This window comes from Taudactylus pleione, unplaced genomic scaffold (assembly GCF_031769625.1).
Source record: "Taudactylus pleione unplaced genomic scaffold, aTauple2 ptg000122l, whole genome shotgun sequence".
Lineage (NCBI taxonomy): Eukaryota > Metazoa > Chordata > Amphibia > Anura > Myobatrachidae > Taudactylus > Taudactylus pleione.
The window spans coordinates 12875873-12896095 of record NW_028284524.1 but is presented as its reverse complement, the minus strand read 5'-3'; the positions used below and the strand labels follow the sequence as shown (position 1 = coordinate 12896095).

The 20223-nt window shown below is 46.1% G+C and overlaps 1 protein-coding gene across 1 annotated transcript in view; it reads right to left on the bottom strand.

Annotated features, from left to right (window-relative positions):
• The window catches only part of LOC148524073 (sterol 26-hydroxylase, mitochondrial-like), a 122833-nt gene that overhangs the window by 27068 nt on the left and 75542 nt on the right, over positions 1 to 20223 (bottom strand). Inside the window, exons 4-5 of the mRNA XM_088472355.1 lie at positions 14545 to 14742; positions 10224 to 10387 (exon numbers count right to left, since the gene is read on the bottom strand). Coding sequence (XP_088328481.1) covers positions 10224 to 10387; positions 14545 to 14742 — 362 coding nt within the window. The remainder of the gene's footprint in view (positions 1 to 10223; positions 10388 to 14544; positions 14743 to 20223) is intronic.

Sequence of the window (20223 nt, the reverse complement as noted above, 5' to 3'; positions counted from 1 at the left end):
GAGCCCGGCCCTCATTCAGAGCGTGCGCTCTGCTCAGCTGGGCCGGCTTCTGTCAGTGGGCCGGCTTCTGACGGGAGGCGTTCCCGTGGGAACGCCCCCGGCACGCCCACCAAAGGGGGCGTGCTGTCAATCAACATTGACAGCACGCCCCCTTTGATCGGACACAACGAGCGAAGGACTTTCCTTCGCTCGTCGCGTCTGGCGCATGCGCACGACGGAGCTCCCTCCGTCGTGCGCATGCTCAGTGCATAACATCGACCCACTTGCGAGCGGACAGCCGCTCGCGAGTGGGTCTGAATCAGGCCCTATGAACATAGACATCCTTGATATCCAGAACTGACACTTCCCTCATGCCCTGAATCACTAACCAAAAGCTGATTCTGAATTGCTCCTTAAGATGACACACACATACACCAGTCATTGAATGACTAACTGTAAAGGGTTTCTGCACTCTGTGCCTCTGGAAACCTGTGATGGGGAGGGGGAGGGGGGGAAGGGTAGGAGGTTGGTAGAGAGCTCAGAAAAGGTTACCTAATATCAGCAATTAAGAACTCTGAGTACCCAGATGTCAGAAGTGGTGCCATCAAAAATTGCTGAAAAATAGACATGCACCTATGTCCAAGCCAGTTACATAATTTACTACCAGCATTGGTGTGGCACCATCTAGATGTCCAGATGACTTCTTTTTTTCAGATGTGCTGCCCCTCCTTCAGGTGGCAATCTGGGGCACAGAGATACTGTACAATTTTTTTTTTTCACCCAGAGAAAAAAGAGCTACTACTGCAGAAATTAACTTATTTTAGCCGGTAAGTCCTTCCAGAAAAAGGCAGCCCTGGGGTCTAAGTATCACCAGATAAACTTAAAAAGGAGTCATCAGATTCTGGAGTGGCTATTGCATTGTCTAGTAGTCTTACATAGCTTTGCCTTCTTCAGTAATGGTCTGATTCAGAGGTGCACGCAGACGTGGCTGCATGTTTATGCTAATGCCGCAATCGATAATCTTCCATACTGAGATGCTCACTCAGTGGCGCTAATCCACCTTGGTGTGTCTTATATTCACCATTGGTGCACCATCGGTGGAAACATTGAAACTTGCACCACCCCTATGGTGTGCACAGATTCTCAGTCTTCGTCCTGCATACAAATTAGTTCTAGATTTCCAAGGGCTAACCATCAGGATGCATGCGCCGTGTGACCTGGACGTATGCGAAGCCATAAAAAATTGGCCACTTGCATGCAACATGGCCACTGCGTGCACCTATGAATCAGGCCTTAATTGACGAAAGGACAACACTTACTAGTCCAAAACATTTCCTAGGAGCCCAATTGGCAGGGAAAGAGGACCTTTGTGCACCCGAAATTCAACTTTCCTCAAAAAGTCCATAACATACTAAGGGCCTGATTCAGTTATGTATGTATGTATGGTTTACATACAAATCTGATTTCAATGGGTCTGCGCATGTGCAGAAATAGTCCTGTGTATTAGTACGCAGTGTCCCCAAGCCGTTTTCTTGGACTGGTTTTGCGTCATAGTTGGGATCGAGCCCACGTTTCTAAGATATCACCTTAAAGGTACAGGAGGTAAAGGATAGGGGCAAAACTGACATACAAATAATTTAATCTGGTATTTGACACAGAGAAGTTTGAGGGCCTAATGTTATTTTTTTTTTGGACTCAAATTCTGATGCCAGTGTGTCATTAAAAAACAAGGGCAATAGCTCTGTGCCCACCTCGTATGTAGGACGGGTTCCCGGACTGTAGATAGACAGTAATTAGATCGACAATGTCTAGGTAGACACCAGATGTTAGACAAAAGTTCGACAGGGACAACAGATCGACGCACAAAAGGTCAACATATAAGAAAGATGACAGGGTCAAAATGTCGACACAAAAATGGTCGACACATGCCTTTTTTTTTCCAGGGTCAGGGTTAGGCACTAGAAGGGATGGTTAGGATCAGGCACCTACCCCAACTGTTAGGGTTAGGCACCAGGAGGGAGAGTTAGGCTTAGGCACAGCGGGGAGGGATAGGGTGAAGATTAGGGCTAGAAAACAAGAAAATCATGCATCGACCTTTTGACCCTACCGACCATTTGTACACGTCAACCTTCTTACATGTCGACATTTTGTGTGTCAATCTTTTGTCCCTGTTGACCTATGTCTTTCTAACATCTGGTGTCTACCTAGACATTGTCTATCTAATTACTGTCTATCTCTTATACCACATCCATGCAGGGCACTAGTTAAAGTGAGACAGAAGAGGGAAGCCCACTCTGGGACTGATTCAGAAGTGGATGCAATGCGGAGTTAAGTGATTTTTGCAAATGCGTCTGAGTCACATTGCGCATGCACCGCGATCGAATTCTGATGGCGGTCGCAATGAGAAGGGAACTAGGACGCAGAGTGTTTTACAGTTAGTGTGGGTTTCTGGGAGGTAACGGGGTGGTGGCTACTGAAACGTGGGTGTGTCATGAATGTTTTCTGGGCATGTCGCAGCCAGTGACTGCATTTGTGTTTGCAGCTGCATTGGCCCCAGCGTCTTAGGGCCTGATTCAGAGCCGCTCGTAAGCGGCAGCTCATTCGCTCCAAGCGATGTTCGCACAACTGCACATGCGTATGGGTTGTAATACGCATGCGCGAACCAGTCATTGTGGTCGGAAATTGTGTGCTCGCAAAATAGCAAATGCCTGCTAAGTTGAGTGACAGAATGAGGCGTTTGTGGGTGGTAACAGGGGAAGGGCGTTTTAAGGGTGTGCATAATTAACAAAGCAGCGTCATCGACCACGTCACTTGGTTGTCTTTTAGCCGAACTGCTCGCATGATTGCGGTAGGAAAATGCTACCACAAGCACTGCGAGCAGTTCAGATGCCTTTCGATATACTCGATTAATCTAATAAATAGCGGAGATGACGTATGATGCGAGCGGCCAGGGGGCGTTTTTTTTAAAAATAGCGAGCGCATGTTTCGTTTGCTCGTTCAGACATAGAGGCGTCAACAGACCGCAAAGAGCGAGCGCTCTATTTAAATATCCGGCCCCTTTTTCTGAAAGAGCGAGCGCAAATAGCGTCCGGCTCTGAATCAGGCCCATAGTTCTGACAGAGCAACATTCAGAGGTGAACGCTAATCCATATGGTTGCTATGCATGGCCATCAGAAGTAAACCGCTGGAGCTTCTGCAACTGAGTACACAGACCAAATCACAGGCTGAGACAAGCCACCTGCAATGGTCACGACACGCCTGCATTTGTATCGCCACCCCCCGTTATCTCCCACAAATGGTCACTGACAGTCAATCACTCTGTGGCCAAATCCTCACTGTGACCGCCATCGCTAATCAAATTTGGCGTCTGCGCAGTACAAAAAAATCACTCAGCTCCGCAAACATCAGCATTACATCCACTTATGAATCAGGCCCTGTCTGTCTGGTTGCTATGAAAGTGCAATTTTGGATCTCAAATGCAATCTCATTAAATGTCTAATGCAAATAGTATATTTATAGCTTGCTCTGGTTCAGTGCAAATGTCTGTAGAACTGCTTCATAGTAAGCTATATAGGTCTGTGCTATTATTTATAACTCTGAAATGCTGAGAATGGTCATACAGCCAGGACATAAAATGTTGCGTAACAGTCATAGGACAGTATGACTTTTATGGCTTAATGTAGCTTTAATAAATATTATTACTATATTTATTTTTTTAAGCCTATCTATGAAACTTTAAGAGAAACAGCTATATTGCACATAAATTATTTTAATGAAGCTGCAACTTTTGCTATACTTTTGTTACAGCAAAGAGTAAACAAAGTAAAATTAGACTTAATTTTCTATAAAGAAAAGATTACAGTACTAAAGACAAAATCAATTTGATGTGTTTTAACTAGGGGTGTGCACCGGCCACTTTTCGTGTTTTGTGTTTTGGTTTTGGATCTGGATCTTTCTTCGTGTTTTGGATCTGGATTGGTTTTGCCAAAACCACCCTTCCGTGTTTTGGGTTCTGGGTTTTGTGTTTTGGATCTGTATTTTTTTGAAAAAAAGCATAAAAACAGCTAAAATCACAGAATTTGTAGGTTTTTCTGCTCCTATGCTATTATTAACCTCAATAACCTTAATTTCCACTCATTTCCAGTCTATTCTGAACACCTCACACCTCACAATAGTGCTTTTATGTCCAAAAGGTTGCACTGAGGTAGCTGGATGACTATGCTAAGCGACACGAGTGAGCGGTACAAACACGTGACCCATCTAGGAGTGATACTGCAGTGGCAGACAGGATGGCAGTTTGAAAAACTAGGCCCCAAACTGTACATAATGCAAAGAAAAAAAAGAGGTGCAAGATGGAATTGTCCTTGGGCCCTCCCACCCACCCTTATGTTGTATAAACAGGACATGCACACTTTAACAAACCAATCATTTCAGCGCCAGGGTCTGCCACACAACTGTGGCTGAAATGATTGGTTCGTTTGGGCCCCCACAAAACAAGCTGGCAATTAATCTGTCCCTGCACAAACTGGCTCTACGGAGGCAAGATGTCATCCTCATCCTCCTCATCCACCGATTCCTCACCCTCTTCAGTGTGTACATCCTCATCCTCACAGAGTATTAACTCGTCCCCACTGGAATCCACCACCACAGGTCCCTCTGTACGTTCTGGAGGCTGGTCTCCCTGGAAGAGCAGATAATTCATTTTGATGAACATCATCTTCTCCACATACTGTGGAAGCAACCTCCTACGCCTTTCGCTGACAAGGTTCCCGGCTGCACTAAACACTCTTTCGGAGTACACACTGGAGTGGGGGCAACTCAGGTAAAATAGAGCCAGTTTGTACAGGGGCCTCCAAATTGCCTCTTTTTCCTGCCCGTACAGGTATGGACTGTCTGACATGCCTACTTGGATGCTGTCACCGATGTAATCCTCCACCATTCTGTCAATGGTGACAGTATCATAAGCAGTGACAGTAGACATGTCAGAAATTGTTGCCAGGTCCTTCAGTCCGGACCAGATGTCCAAACTTGGTTCTGCCTGCCCTGCATCACCGCCAGCGGGTTGCTTAGGATAGCTAAGTTTTTTCCTGGCAGCCCCAGTTGCGGGAGAAAATGAAGAAGGAGCTGTTGACGTGTCACGTTCCGCTTCAGCTGACAGTGTGTTCACCAGCAGGTCTTTGCACCTCTGCAGGCTTGTGTCGGCCGGAAAGAGAGACACCACATAGGCTTTAAACCTAGGATCGAGCACGGTGGCCAAAATGTAGTGGTCTGATTTCAACAGATTGACCACCCTGGAATCCTGTCAAAGCGAATGAAGGGCTTCATCCACAAGTCCCACATGCCGAGCGGAATCGCTCCGTCTTAGCTCCTCCTTCACTTTCTCCAGCTGCTTCTGCAAAAGCCTGATGAGGGGAATGACCTGACTCAAGCTGGCAGTGTCTGAACTGGCTTCACGTGTGGCAAGTTCGAAGGGCTGGAGAACCTTGCACAACACGGAAATCATTCTCCACTGCACTTGAGTCAGGTGCATACCCCCTCCTTTGCCTATGTCATAGGTGGATGTATGGGCTTGTATGGCCTTTTGCTGCTCCTCCATCCTCTGAAGCATATAGAGGGTTGAATTCCACCGCGTCACAACCTCTTGCTTCAGGTGATGGCGGGGCAGGTTCAAGAGTGTTTGCTGGCGCTCCAGTCTTCGGCACGCAGTCGCTGAATGGCGAAAGTGGCCAGAAATTTTTCGGGCCACCCAAAGCGTCTCCGGCACGCCCCTGTCGCTTTTCAGAAAATTCTGCACCACCAAGTTTATTGTGTGAGCAAAACATGGGACGTGCTGGAATTTGCCCAGATGTAATGCCCGCACAATATTGGTGGCGTTGTCAGATATCACAAATCCCCAGGAGAGTCTAAGTGGGGTAAGCCACTGGGCGATGATATCCCTCAGTTTCTCTAAGAGGTTGTCGGCGGTGTGCCTCTTACTGAAACCGGTGATACACAGCGTAGCCTGCCTTGGAACGAGCTGGCATTTCTGAGATGCTGCTACTGGTGACGCTGCTGCTGTTGCTGCGTAAGGTGATACATCTACCCAGTGGGCTGTCACAGTCATATAGTCCTTAGTCTGCCCTGTTCCACTTGTCCACATGTCCGTGGTTAAGTGGACATTGGGTACAACGGCATTTTTCAGGACACTGAGGACACTTTTTCTGACGTTTCTGTACAGTCTCGGTATCACCTGCCTAGTGAAGTGGAATCTAGACGGGATTTGGAACCGGGGACACACTACCTCCATCAATTGTCTAAATCCCACTGCACTAATGGCGGATACCGGACGCACGTCTAACACCAACATAGCAGTCAAGGCCTCAGTTATACGTTTTGCTTCAGGATGACTGCTGTCGTACTTCGTCCTCCTCGCTAAGGACTGTTGGAGGGTCAATTGTTTAGTAAAAGTAGTGGTGATCCTACTTCCTCTCTGGGATGATGAACGACTCCCAGCAGCAGCAACAGCAGCAGCGGCAGCAGGAGGCGTAGCAATGCAGGATCCTCCGGAGGAATCCCGGATAGGAGAGTCAGTCATGCCAGTGACATGGCCTGCAGGACTACTTCCGATCCTGACTAAGGAGGAAATTGACGAGGAGGGAGTTGACGGTGTGGTTTGCAGGCGCTTGGATACAACAGGACAACAGTATTTAGGTGTCCCTGGACTGCTTACGGTCTTAGCCAAAGTTTCTGAACTTGACAGTAACTTATTATGAACGCGCTGCAGGTGCCGTATATGGGAGGATGTTCCTAGGTGGTTAATGTCCCTACCCCTACTTATTCCACCTTTACATATGGTACATATGGCAAGACAGTTGTTGTCCGGATTTGGATAGAAATATTGCCAGACCAAAGAGGTGGAATGTTTGGTCTTCTGCCCAGGCATGACCGTGATGGGCTCCCCCGGAGCCTGATTTAAACAAACCACATCACCATCAGAATCCTCCTCGCCAACTTCCTCCTCAGCGCCAGCTACATCAGTATCCTCATCCTGTTGTACTTCAACAGTGACATCTTCAATTTGCATATCAGCAAGTGGACTGTGGGTGCTCCTTTCAGCACTTGCAGGGGGTGTGCAAATGGTGGAAAGAGCCACCTCTTCCCGTCCAGTGCTGGGAAGGTCAGGCATCGCAACCGCCACCACACTTGGACTCTCCTTGGGGATTTGTGATATCTTCTTAGAAAGCACAGTTCTTCGCTGTGCTTTTGCCAGCTTAACTCTATTGATTTTTTTAGTGGGAGGAGGGCTTCCATCGTCATGTGAAGCTGAACCACTAGTCATGAACATACTAGGGATCGACCTTAGCCGTTCCTTGCCACTCCGTGTTGTAAATGGCATATTGGCAAGTTTACGTTTCTCTTCAGATGATTTAAATGTTTTTTTCAAGGTCATTTTCCTGAACTTTGTCATTTGGGATTGTATGTGCCCTCTACTATGACATTGGGCATCGGCCTTGGCAGACGACGTTGATAGCATGTTATCGTCTATGTCACGACTAGTGGCAGCAGCTTCAGCACTAGGAGGAAGTGGTTCTTGATCTTTCTCTATTTTATTTTTATCGGAGAAAGTTTGGTCCTCCATTTATGTTATATCGATTTGATATATACGTGCGGCTAAACACAGAAAATATTTTTTTATTTTTACTGGAGAGTAGTGCACTTTGTGGGTTACACCACCCTTTAAGAAATGAGCCAGCCGGCTGTTTACTTATGGGACACAGGCGCACGCTTGGCACTACTTTGTTGATGCACGTGCGGCTACTGCGCACACAATTCACAAACACAGAAAATATATATTTTTTTGGTTTGGACTGGAGTGTACTTTGGGGGTTACAGCAGCCTTTAACGGTCAAGCCAGCCGGCCCTTTACTTATGACACAGGCGCACGCTTGGTACTACTTTGTTGATGCACGTGCGGCTACTGCGCACACAATTCACAAACACAGAAAAAATATTTTGTTATTTGGTTTGGAGTGTACTTTGGGGATTACAGCACCCTTTGACGGTCAAGCCAGCTGGCCCTTTACTTATGACACAGGCGCACGCTTGGCACTACTTTGTTGATGCACGTGCGGCTACTGCGCACACAATTCACAAACACAGAAAATATTTTTTTTTTGGTTTGGACTGGAGTGTACTTTGGGGGTTACAGCACCCTTTAACAGTCAAGCCAGCCAGCCCTTTACTTATGACACAGGCGCACGCTTGGCACTACTTTGTTGATGCACGTGCGGCTACTGCGCACACAATTCACAAACACAGAAAAAATATTTTGTTATTTGGTTTGGAGTGTACTTTGGAGGTTACAGCACCCTTTAACGGTCAAGCCAGCCGGCCCTTTACTTATGACACAGGCGCACGCTTGGCACTACTTTGTTGATGCACGTGCGGCTACTGCGCACACAATTCACAAACACAGAAAATATATATTTTTTTGGTTTGGACTGGAGTGTACTTTTGGGGTTACAGCACCCTTTAACGGTCAAGCCAGCCGGCCCTTTACTTATGACACAGGTGCACGCTTGGCACTACTTTGTTGATGCACGTGCGGCTACTGCGCACACAATTCACAAACACAGAAAATATATATTTTTTGGTTTGGACTGGAGTGTACTTTGGGGGTTACAGCACCCTTTAACGGTCAAGCCAGCCGGCCCTTTACTTATGACACAGGCGCACGCTTGGCACTACTTTGTTGATGCACTTGCGGCTACTGCGCACACAATTCACAAACACAGAAAAAATATTTTGTTATTTGGTTTGGAGTGTACTTTGGGGGTTACAGCACGCTTTGACGGTCAAGCCAGCTGGCCCTTTACTTATGACACAGGCGCACACTTGGCACTACTTTGTTGATGCATGTGCGGCTACTGCGCACACAATTCACAAACACAGAAAATATTTTTTTTTTTATTTGGACTGGAGTGTACTTTGGGGGTTACAGCACCCTTTAATGGTCAAGCCAGCCGGCCCTTTACTTATGACACAGGCGCACGCTTGGCACTACTTTGTTGATGCACGTGCGGCTACTGTGCACACAATTCACAAACACAGAAAAAATATTATTATTTTAGCACTTGGGGGGAGCACCCCTGATGGACAGAGCACCCCCTGGACAACACTCCAGCACCCCTTTAGGACTGGGACACTGCACAGGACTTTGGAGTGGACACAGCCCCTATGGAGAACTGACTGCACAACACAGTCCAGCCAGCCCCTATGGACTTTGAAGTAGTGGACACAGCCCCTATTAACAACAGCAGCACAGCACAACACAGCCAGCCCCTATGGACTTTGAAGTAGTGGACAACAGCAGCACAGCACAGCACAGCACAGCACAACACTACTCTGCACTACACTACACTACACTACACAGCCCAGCCAGCCCTAACTCCCCCCCTCCCTCTTCACTGTCCACAGCCGAGTGAGAAAATGGCGCCGACGCGGGTACCTTATATAGGATCCAAAACCCGCGAGACCCGGAAGGCGGGATGATGACGTTTTGCCTCGATTTCAGATCCGAGTCAGGCGGGAAAAGTCGAGCCTGACTCGGATCTGACTCGGATCGGGGGGGTTCGGATATCAGAAATCCGAACCCGCTCACCCCTAGTTTTAACTATGTGCAATCTTTAGAGTACCGTTTGTGCTTTCTCACTACTTCGAGATCACTTTATGTTAAGCAGAGAGAGGAAACGCTACAAACAAACGTTTTTTCCAAAAATATCTAAAACTGGGCAATGGTAAGTAGGTGCATTAAACACTGAAAGCTAGTGAGATGCTGGGAGCGTGATACGGGGCTATGATCTCACAGCCAAGGGCTGCAAATAACCTGATGATATAACCATATTCCAGAGAATACAGCCTATCACTAGAAACCAGTATGAATGAAAAGCCTTATAGCACATATCGGTGGAGAGCTTATAAAATAGCTGTCTGACCTCTGTGTTGTGAATGCACCATTCACATTCTAAGCAGGACTCAATTCTACTGAATAAGAAAATGGAGCATTGCAGTTTGAAGGCGGGAAGGCCAACGCAACACACTGTTACTGTAAGTATGTTAACTGTCCATTAGAAAGCAATGCCTTGTCTTCATTTCTGTAATATTGTAGCATCTAGTAGGTGAAAACTACCAAACAAGTGGAGAGCTATGGAGGAAATGCATACATCAACAACATTTTAATGATAAGAGGTTTACTATATAATTACCGTATCCACTCCAGCCAGCAGCAGCTCAGCCACACTACCATACACCTCCTTATTGGTCAGTTTGCCACTGGACAGTAGATATGTCAGGTACTCTCCCTGTATCTCCTCACCACGCTCCAAGCGAGCTTGTATCTTCTCCATCTTTTCGTCTATCAACTTGTTTCCTAGAAGGTTCATACAAAGGTGTCCTCATTAAATAGTAAACTATCATCACCTAATAAGTAGAAACACGGGTTGATATCTGTCAGTTTTCTACAGCAGGAATTACTGTATTTTCTTATTTACCAATAAAGTCTTCAAAATCTCTGAGAGGAAAATGCTGCAACTTGTAGTGGATATTTGATGCCAACAACCAATACGTATATGCATAGACGTGTGCAGCACATTGTATTAGGGTGGGTATTGATGAAGCAGTGTCTCTAGCACCAGCTATTGGTTGTGTCTAGCACCGCCTATTGAGCATGTCTAGCACGATTGTACAATTAGAGGGAGAGAGTAAGGGGTCCATTTATCAACAAGTTTTATCATGCGTAACAAGTATTAAAACTCATTGCGTATGATAAATGGTGCTCAAACCAATCAGCTTCCAACTGTCATTTTTCAAACAGATGACAGTTGGGGAGCTGATTGATTGGAGCACCATTATCATATGCAATCAGTTTTAAAACTCATTGCGTATGATAAAACTCGACGATAAATGGGCCTCTAAGAATGAGAAAAAGAGGAAGGAGCACTGAATGGGATGGGTACGTAGGATCACCTCTATTTCAACCCCAGAATGCAGGCGCTGGCATGTGAATTAGGTTACCATGTTACTTAGAGCATGTTAACCAGATCGCCACAACAAATGTAACTGCTTGTTAGGCAGCATGTTTAAAGTAGTTCTCACAATCTGGTTAACGTGCAGTAAGTACTATATTGACATACCTTCCAACATAACTCATTCCAGGAGGGACAAAATGCTCTGTTCCTGGACTTCACTCGTAATTTAGGATTGCGTCACCTAAGTTGAAACACCTTTCTTATTAATGAATCAGTTCAACACAGGTGATGGCACCAGGAGAAGAGTATTTTGTCCCTCCTGGAATGGGTCATGTTGGGAGGTATGTGTTAATATTGTTAACAATAGGTTGTCAATAGGTACTATAAATATAAAGCTTCTAGAAAAAAGAAACACTTTAATAAAAAATAGGTACTTTAAATATAAAGCTTCTAGAAAAAATAAACTCTTTAATATTCTCAATTATACAATTATATTGGTAACTTGTTATTAATCAAAAGTCTGCGACCGCGTGTTGGTCGTGGCATCCTCCTCCTCAGTCCTGGCTGGTGGAAATGTGCGCTGCTGCTTCTCTTTCTGTTTAATGGCCCCGACATGACGCCAGGTTGCGGCTTATATTGCCCGCCAAGAGACGGACCTGCTCAGCAGCCGGTAGAACTATGATGATGATTCATAGACTGCAGCTGCCTCTCTATGAACAGTGGTACAGCTGCGAGTGCCGACCCTGCGTTTGGGGATGCACGATTGTCGCGGCCCATGCTGCCTACGGAGCAGAGTGCCAGGGTGCAGACCTGCTTGGCACTCGCAGCTGTAAATCATCTGCCTACCTGGTGTGTGGGGGGAGCATGAGATTAGGGTTTGCCTGTGCACAGAAGGCATCCCCCGTGTGCACACACCTATGCTTATGTGGAAAATTAGCTACTAAGTTTTTTTTCAAATAAGGTCTGAGAACCTTTTTATCTTAATTTTTATCTCATTTGTGTTTTTTTCTTGTCTCTTAAACCTAAAATTTGGCATCCCATGCGTCCACGTCGGTTAAGTTAAATGAAAATTGATGCTAGGACAGACTTTGCTTTGAGATCAGCCTCTGAACAGTGAAGTTGATCTCCAATGCGCCAGCTGCTGCGCTGTCTACCGTCCTGGCTAACACCCTTTAGGTATCCAGTGGCAGATCTGGGGGGAAGGGGGGATCAGTGCGATGGCTTATCCTCTTCCTGTATAGCAGGGAGAGAGAGAGGACTGCTACTACTGCCTAGCTTCTCTCACCTCTGTGGTGGGCTACGGATGGTTCAGCTGTCTCCTCTCTCTCCTTCCATGATGTGCTGCAGTTGGCAGGTTAACCGAAATGGTAATGTCTAAATCCCCTTCACCGAGAGGACCCTGACGTCATCAGCCAGTGTCCAGCGTCATTCCCTGCCATCCAAGTGGGCATAGAGGGGGAATATAACCCAGGGTTGCCTACCTTTAATATTCTCTTCCCGGGAGAAGCCCGGGTAAGAGAAGCAGCAGGGGGCCGACGGGGGCGGGGCTTGACGATTCACGTCATTAAGCCCCGCCCCCTCGCAGTAAAATTTCCGCGATTGGGCACAATTTACATAGGGGGCGGGGCCAAATGCTGTGATTCATGCAGAATCACAGCTTAAGCCCTGCCCCCTTCACGGAGACCCGCGATTGCCGCGGGTATTCTCCTAATTCTGCCCACTTCACTAGGAAGTGGGCAGAATGCGGGAGAAATGCCTACCCTTCCGGGGGTGCGGGGGGTTACCCGAAAAATCGGGAGCCTCCCGCGAAAACTGGGAGGGTAGATCATGTATGATATAACCATGTGGCGTGCGTAGTGAGCCACCGTGCCTGAAGTGTGGCGAGCGCAGCAAGCCCGCGAGAGGACAAACAAACTTGTGTAAGTGGGGACAAAGTACTTCTTTAGCTGGCTGTCATGGGCAGGAACTGTACTTCCGCCCTCATTCACGTCACTTCCAGGTCCCTAGCACGAAGGGTAAATACAGCCTACCTAACTGAAATGTTACTGGGGGGGGGGTTGCTGATCGCACCACCCTCTTCAGTAGTCCCCATCCCCTCCCATGTTATCTACCGCTCCCCATTCTCAGTCCTCTTTAGTCCCACACCTAATGTGCAGGGGGCGCAGTGATAGCCAAGGTCTGCACTGTGCACGTTTTCCACCCGCTGCATGATCAAAATTATGTTTTGGAAAAGAGAAGATGTTCTCTTCTCCATGTAAGTGATCATCCCCCACTGAGACCTATGGGGGCTGTATAATTGAGAGAAAATATAAGAATCAGTGAAATTGGAGATTTCACTGCAGTGTTCTCTTCTATAACTAAGGAGAAGAGAGAAGAGAAAAAATGTCTTCTCTCCAGCTAAATGGTGAAGAAAAGACATTGTTATGTTTACTAAATAGAGCCCAGAGTTTGATAGTAGAAGAAGCAGGGTCTTCCAACTGCACAGGGCAGTGATACAAGTGTCCTTTTCAAGCTGATAATGGAAAATTGTGACCTCATACAAAACCCAGATAATTAGCATTGTAACTTGCTGTGGAATCCGGAGCAATTCATCATTGCTCTGGCGCGGTGACAGCTGATGCGAAATTCACTGCTCCTTTTGGACCAGTGAAAGGAGTGTACATGTGCGACATATAGGTTATGTATGCGCACAAGACCCTCCACGTCTGACGGAAGGAGCCGGACAGGGGCGGAGGGATCCCTCTTCAAAACCCGGACCTCTTTCCCTTATTTCAATGTTATATTTTCGGAGCTTGGTGAATTCTGTCCCCATACTAGTGTATTGGGAGAGCGGGCAGGAGGAAGGTAAGTAGGGGATATCTGTGATACAGTAGCTCTTGTTTTACCTTCTTGATGAATGGTCCAAAAACTTAATTTTTACAATTACAGTTGAAAATATTCATTTTCATCTGCTTTTATAAAAATTAAGTGATGATGAATAGGCCCCTTAGTATTTAAAGGCCACAAACAAGGCAATATGTAGTACTTGTGCAGTTCTAAGGCATTATCCTAAATTTATCCTATATTTATAATTATGCACCCTACAATGTCTTGTTGCCTCTTACTGAAGCCTGACCAGCATCATAATCATACCCCTAAATGTGCAATTTGCCCCGGCAGCCTCTACCTATAGCTATATTTGTTGTCAGACTCCCTAAAGCCAAAAACTAATTATTATAGAAGTCACAGACAAAGGCTTAGCTTTAGTAGATGCAGGGGGTGCAGCTGCTACAGATAAGAGCATAGCTATAGTAGGTGCAGCAACTACAGGGCCCGGGCTGCCCTCCCCTGCAGCATACTACTAGTAAATGCGGGGTGGGCGCTCACCTCCTGAGCCCTGTGTCGGCTTCTCCTTAGCAGTGGCTGCAGGCACATATGCAGTCCCGGCGTGCTCTGCCTCCGTCTCTCCTCACTCACTGCTTATTAAGGAGAAGCCACTGCCCATGGGGCTGAGGAGGTAAGCGACTGCCCACTCTGTGTAGTACACATTGGTCTAGCTACGGCCCTTTTACATACTTACCAAATTCAAATATGTTGTCCCAGTTTTTAATGTAGAGGTTGTAGAAGGGTAATATATTATTGGTCCATGCAGGAAAAATGCTGACTAAAATAGAATATTTCATCATGGTACCTATTGAATCAATAAACTTTTTTGTTTCGGGTGGAATGTTCTTCTCCAAACAGCCAATACGGGTTTCAAAGAGAATGTATGAAATTCCTAAAAGATAATGAAAGAGAATATGATATAAACATGCAGGAGAAGGATTGCCATTAGTCTTGTTTGCATTATAATTGTACAACTGTCCTCTCTGTCCCAACACACACAAGTGGGCATTTACACCATCAACTGTATAAATGAAGTGTGTGTGTGTGTAATATACACTGTCATTGTCGGACTGGAGCCTGAAGGGCCCACCGGGGGAATGCAGTGGAAAGGGCCCATGCTTTGGGGTGTTGACAATTACCACAGGGGATGAGGCCAGCCCCTACAGATGCTTGGACAGACATTAGAGACCATGTAACTGACCCTATAATAGAGTAATAATGTATAAGTCGAGTGCACAGTCTGAAACCTGACATTAGAGCAAGTGGTGGGGCCCAACGGGGATTTCCCGTGTACTCCTGTGGGCCAGTCCAACCCGGCACACTGTGTAGAAAATAGGTGCACTTTATGCTGGTTACACACTGAAACAATGGAGCTATACAAATTTACCAATCGGCCACTGACCTGACATCACTACTGAGTGGGCATTTAAATTTGCCTGCCCAGTTGTGATGTCAGTGGCGATGGTCCCTGCAGCCAGGGGCAGGGCTGCCGACAGCTCTGCCAGGCCCAGGTACAGGGAGGGGCAAGGCCAATCGGGGAGGTGTGGCTAGACCCCTCCTTCCGAAAAAAAAAAAAACTATGTTCGCGGCCGCGTAAGGGGCGCTGGTGTCAGGGAGTGGTGGCGCAATCGCTCTCCCTCTCGCATATAATGCAGGGAGAGACGTCTGACTGCTGCTGCAGCAGCCTCTCTCCCTAGCCCAGCACACAGCATGACAGCAACGTCTTCTCTCCCTGCTGCCCGAACTTGACGGGGATGGCAGCAACAGGCCCGGGTAAATAGCAACATCCCGACGGATTTTGGTAAATATTCTAACCCCAATCCTAACCCACCCCTCCCACAGCCTTACTGTCCCCTCCCATAGCCTAACCCTAAACATCCCCTCCCACAGCCTAACCTTCCCCTAGTGCCTAACCTTAAACCTAACCCTAATACTCTGCATCAGAATGTCAGGATTGTGACCATTGGTATGCCGCTGTCGGTATTCTGACCATCTGTATTCTGACCATCGGGATCCTGACTACATCGCACATGAATACAAGTCCCGGATTTATTAAGCATTGTGTTAGTAAACACAATAGAAACATCACAGCTGAACAGTAAAAAAAAAAAAATCTAGGTGTGAGCAGCTTGTTTGCCCAAAGCACTGCACAGATCAGTATGATGTGTGCAGGCTTTTTTTTTTTTTCTTAAATTCCCCCCTCCCAAAAAGAACCCCAACAACTGAAAAACAGCCCCGGACTTCTCAGACTGGTCCGGTATTGGAAAATCGTGGGGAAACCATTGTGGGGTCCCCCAATTTTCCAATAACCAACACTGGGCTGAACCAGCTGGGAGACACACAGCAAGAAGTTTGTACTCTGGAGAGGTGAGCATCCACCATACACAGTAGTGAATTTTACAGTCTGCAGCAGCTCACTGTGGCAAGGGTGCCCTGACACAAGTATATAATAATACCATATATCTGTACACTGCCAAGAAAAGTAAAATCTCATATCCCTTTGTACAAAATTTTTTTTTTTTTACTAATGCTTATGCTCCTAAACACTGTAAGTCAAGTGGCTGTAGGTACAGGGAATTGCTGTTTCCTTTATTCTTTACTGGCTAAAGGGTAAGTGTGTGCACTTTGAAAGGGAACCCTTCAAAATATAGCTATGGGCCCCAAGATGGTAGTTACACCCAGGGGCGGTTTAAGGGAGTAGTTGGCTGTGTGCCCCCCCCCCCCCTTCTTCAACGGCACAGTAGTCCCTGCTTTGAGCCAGAGTCTATTGTACACACGCAGCTCTCTGGTTATATAGCACCCCCACTATGTTCCTGGAGACTTCTCTATTGCTCATGTGCAAGTCTCTGGGAAAATGGCTGCAGTGCATTTTTCTGGTGATTTCTGTCTTCAGGGCCGACCGATGCATGACTACAGAGAGGTAAGTATAATATAATATGGGTGCAGGGTGTGTGGTGTGGACCCACACACACAGTGGGCACAGCCAGGGAGCGGTGCTGACAAGAGGGGGGGGGGCTCTCTGTCTTAAGTGCCCCGGGTACCCCTAAGCTCTAACCGTCCATGACTCTCCTACAGGTAAGAGCAGTCTCTACATACACCCTGTACTTCTGTCTGAGTGTGACTGCCTATCTCTCTTCTGGTTTGCGTGTAACTGACCCACAAGGGGACTAATAGGGGCTGAGCCATCTGCATATTAATCTATTATTATAAAATCTATTATTTCAGGTGACAAAATGTATTCTTCAATTGCTCTTTTGACCATTTCAGGTACTTCTATTTAGAGTATAGTGTATAACAATGCCTAAGGCTAGGATTATACAGTTGCTGACATGGAAGTGTAAGGTATGTGTACATTGTGTCATAAAGATGATAAAACTTTTTTTTCTATTATTTTTTTTAGCAATAAACTCATTGTTGTCAGGTCAGTGTCCACTCCATGTACTCCCAAAACAAGTTTTCATTTTGATTTGAGGCCCTGCAATGCAGAGAAAGGAAGAGACAGCAGGGTGGGGAAGACAAATAACATGGAGTGGGCAGGACTCATGTTATTAATTATTACTGAGAGACAGGTGAACCAGACCCACTTGAACTTCGTGATACGAGGCGAAATCCGAGTCCGGCTCGGGTTTCTCACGTGACTCGGATCTGAAAACGAGGCAAAACGTCATCCTGTCGGATTCCCGCGGGATTTGGATTCTATAAAGGTCCCGGTGATCTGTGCTATTTTCACTCCAGCTGTAGAGAGTGTGCAGAACAGACGTGCTCTGTCTGTGCTGCTGTTGTTCAAGGGTGCAGTGTTGTCGGGCTGGGGGTCTGTGCTGCTGTTGTTCAAGGGTGCAGTGTTGTCGAGCTGGGGATGCAGTACATAAAGGGGGCTGCAGTACATAAAGGGGTGCTGCTGTGTTGTCCATAAAGGGGCTGAGGCTGCCGTACATAAAGGGGGGCTGCTGTATTGTCCTGTCCATCAAGGGGCTAGGGCTGCAGTACATAAAGGGGTGCTGTGTCGTCCAGGGGTGCTCTGTCAATCCAGGGGTGCTCCTCCCCAGTTTAAAAAAAATACAAGTTAAAATTAAAATCTTATTTTTTTATTTTTTTTGTGTGTTTGCTAGGTAGTTACTAGTCAGTAACTAGTTATGCTATTATTGTTCAGTGACAATGCCAACCAGACTGCAGTTTATCATCCACGTATTTGTGACTCTGCAGGTGGTCAGTCCGCACTCTGTAGGGGTGCTTTGTTGTCCATAAAAGGGTGCTATGTTGTTCATCAAGGGGCTGCTGCCTCGTCCAGGGGTGCTTTTCCCCAGTGTATAAAAAATAAAAGTGAAATAAAATCATTCCTCAAAATATTAAAAAAAATATATTTTTTTCCTTTTTTTTGTGTGTGTGTTAGCAACTTAGCTGCACTATTGTTCAGTGACACTGCCAGCCAGACCGCATTTTATCATCCACGTATTGTGACACTATAAGTCGTAGCGCAGTGTATTATTATTCTTATTCATAAATATCTTGTAACACTGTAAGTACTAGCGCAGTGTTTTACTCATAAAAAATCTTGTTACATTGTAAGTTGTGGAGCTTCATCTGTCATACTCCTGAGATATGATATAAAAATAATTGGAATAATGCAAAGAATATATTTATAACTTACAAACATTTTCTTCGTGTATTGTAATCATTTTTATAGTTAACACTCACCAGCTTTGTGAAGCTCCCTGGGACTGCAGGGAGATGAGAGATGAGGCAGCAACAGCTCAGCCTCACTTCTGTATAGTCAGACTCAGAACTTGCAGAGCTAGCGGTGGTGCCACACCACAGGCTGCAAGCTGCACAGAAAGAAAGCTAATAGAGACATGCCTCTGAGTATGGGGGGGGGGGTGCCTTGAGCACTGATAGACACCTTGGATGTGTCATGTGACCAGGAAGTGCACTGCAGCATTTAGAGATTGGAGATCAGTCAGCAGCAGCAAGAGAACACACAGTGATTCAGGTACGAGAATCAATGGACACTGAAGCTTAGTGTGATGATAGGAGTGTTACAGTCACTAGGGGGTGAGACAGGTTCCCAGCACTCAGACCCAACTCCATGTGTGCCTACCCAGCCATTGACCTCACCACACGTCACTGTAGTGCAGTGTTTTACTCATAAAAAATCTTGTGACACTAAGTGGTAGCGCAGTGTTATTCTTTTCTTATTCATAAAAAATCTTGTGATACTGTAAGTGGTAGCACAGTATGTTATTCTTTTCTTATTCATGAAAAATCTTGTGACACTGTGGTTCATTGATACCACAGTATGATATTTAAAATTGGTACACATTGACGTGTGTGCTGTACCCCACTTCATTCGTGTTTGTTGATATGGAGAACGATCAGTTGAGAGGAGAGAACCACATACTAGTGCTGGAGCTGCTGCCAGTGCCACCAGTCATGATGATACTAGTCCATCTACATCATCTACTAAAGCCAATGCGCATGGGCATACAGGGCTTAAGTCAGGGCATCTAAAATCAAAGAACCAATCTTTTAAGTGGTAAAGAAGAAAAATCAAAGGGAAAGTTAGTTGCAGAAAGTCATAAAATTGACAATATGCCTTTCACCACACAAAGTGGCAAGGAAAAGCTAAGGCCTTGGCCTTTATTTTTGACTGATGGTTCTGCCTCTTATGATGATGTAAGCCCTTCTACCAGTAGACTGTTCAAACAGATGAAACTAGTTAAGGCAGAGGAACCAACTGTGTGCTCAGAAATGTCACAAATCCCTGAGGAGAGTCTAAGTTTGTCGACGGGTGCCATGTGTGAGCAAGGCCTTTCCCAAACTGTACTTGAAGATGAGCCTCCTTCCACCACTTATGCATCCTCTGCAAATGTGGGGAATGAGCAGCACAAGTCAACATGCTGACATAGAAATCGAGGATGCTTCTGTGGTAGTGCACCAGGATGGGGAGGATATTTGTGTACCTGACACTAATAAGAATGTTGTTGATGAGGATGTTGTTGATGAGGATGTTGTTTGTGTAAATCAGGCACCAGTGGAAACAGTTGTTGCCCATGATAAGGGAAAGCCCATTGTCATGCCTGGGCATAAGACAAAAAAAATCCACTTCTTATGTGTGGAATAATTTCTACCCAAATCTGGACAACAATTGTCAAGCCATCTGTAACGTTTGCAAAGCAAGAGTGAGTAGAGGTAAGGACCTTAACCATCTAGGAACCTCCTCCCTGTTATGTCACTTGCAGCGTATTCATCAAATTCAAAAGTGTTTTTCAAATTCAGAAAATTTGGCTAAAAAAACAGTAACAATCAGTCGAGCATCACCTAGCTCCTCCCTTTTCTCTGTTAGATCTAAGAGCCTGCAATCTCCACCACCAACACC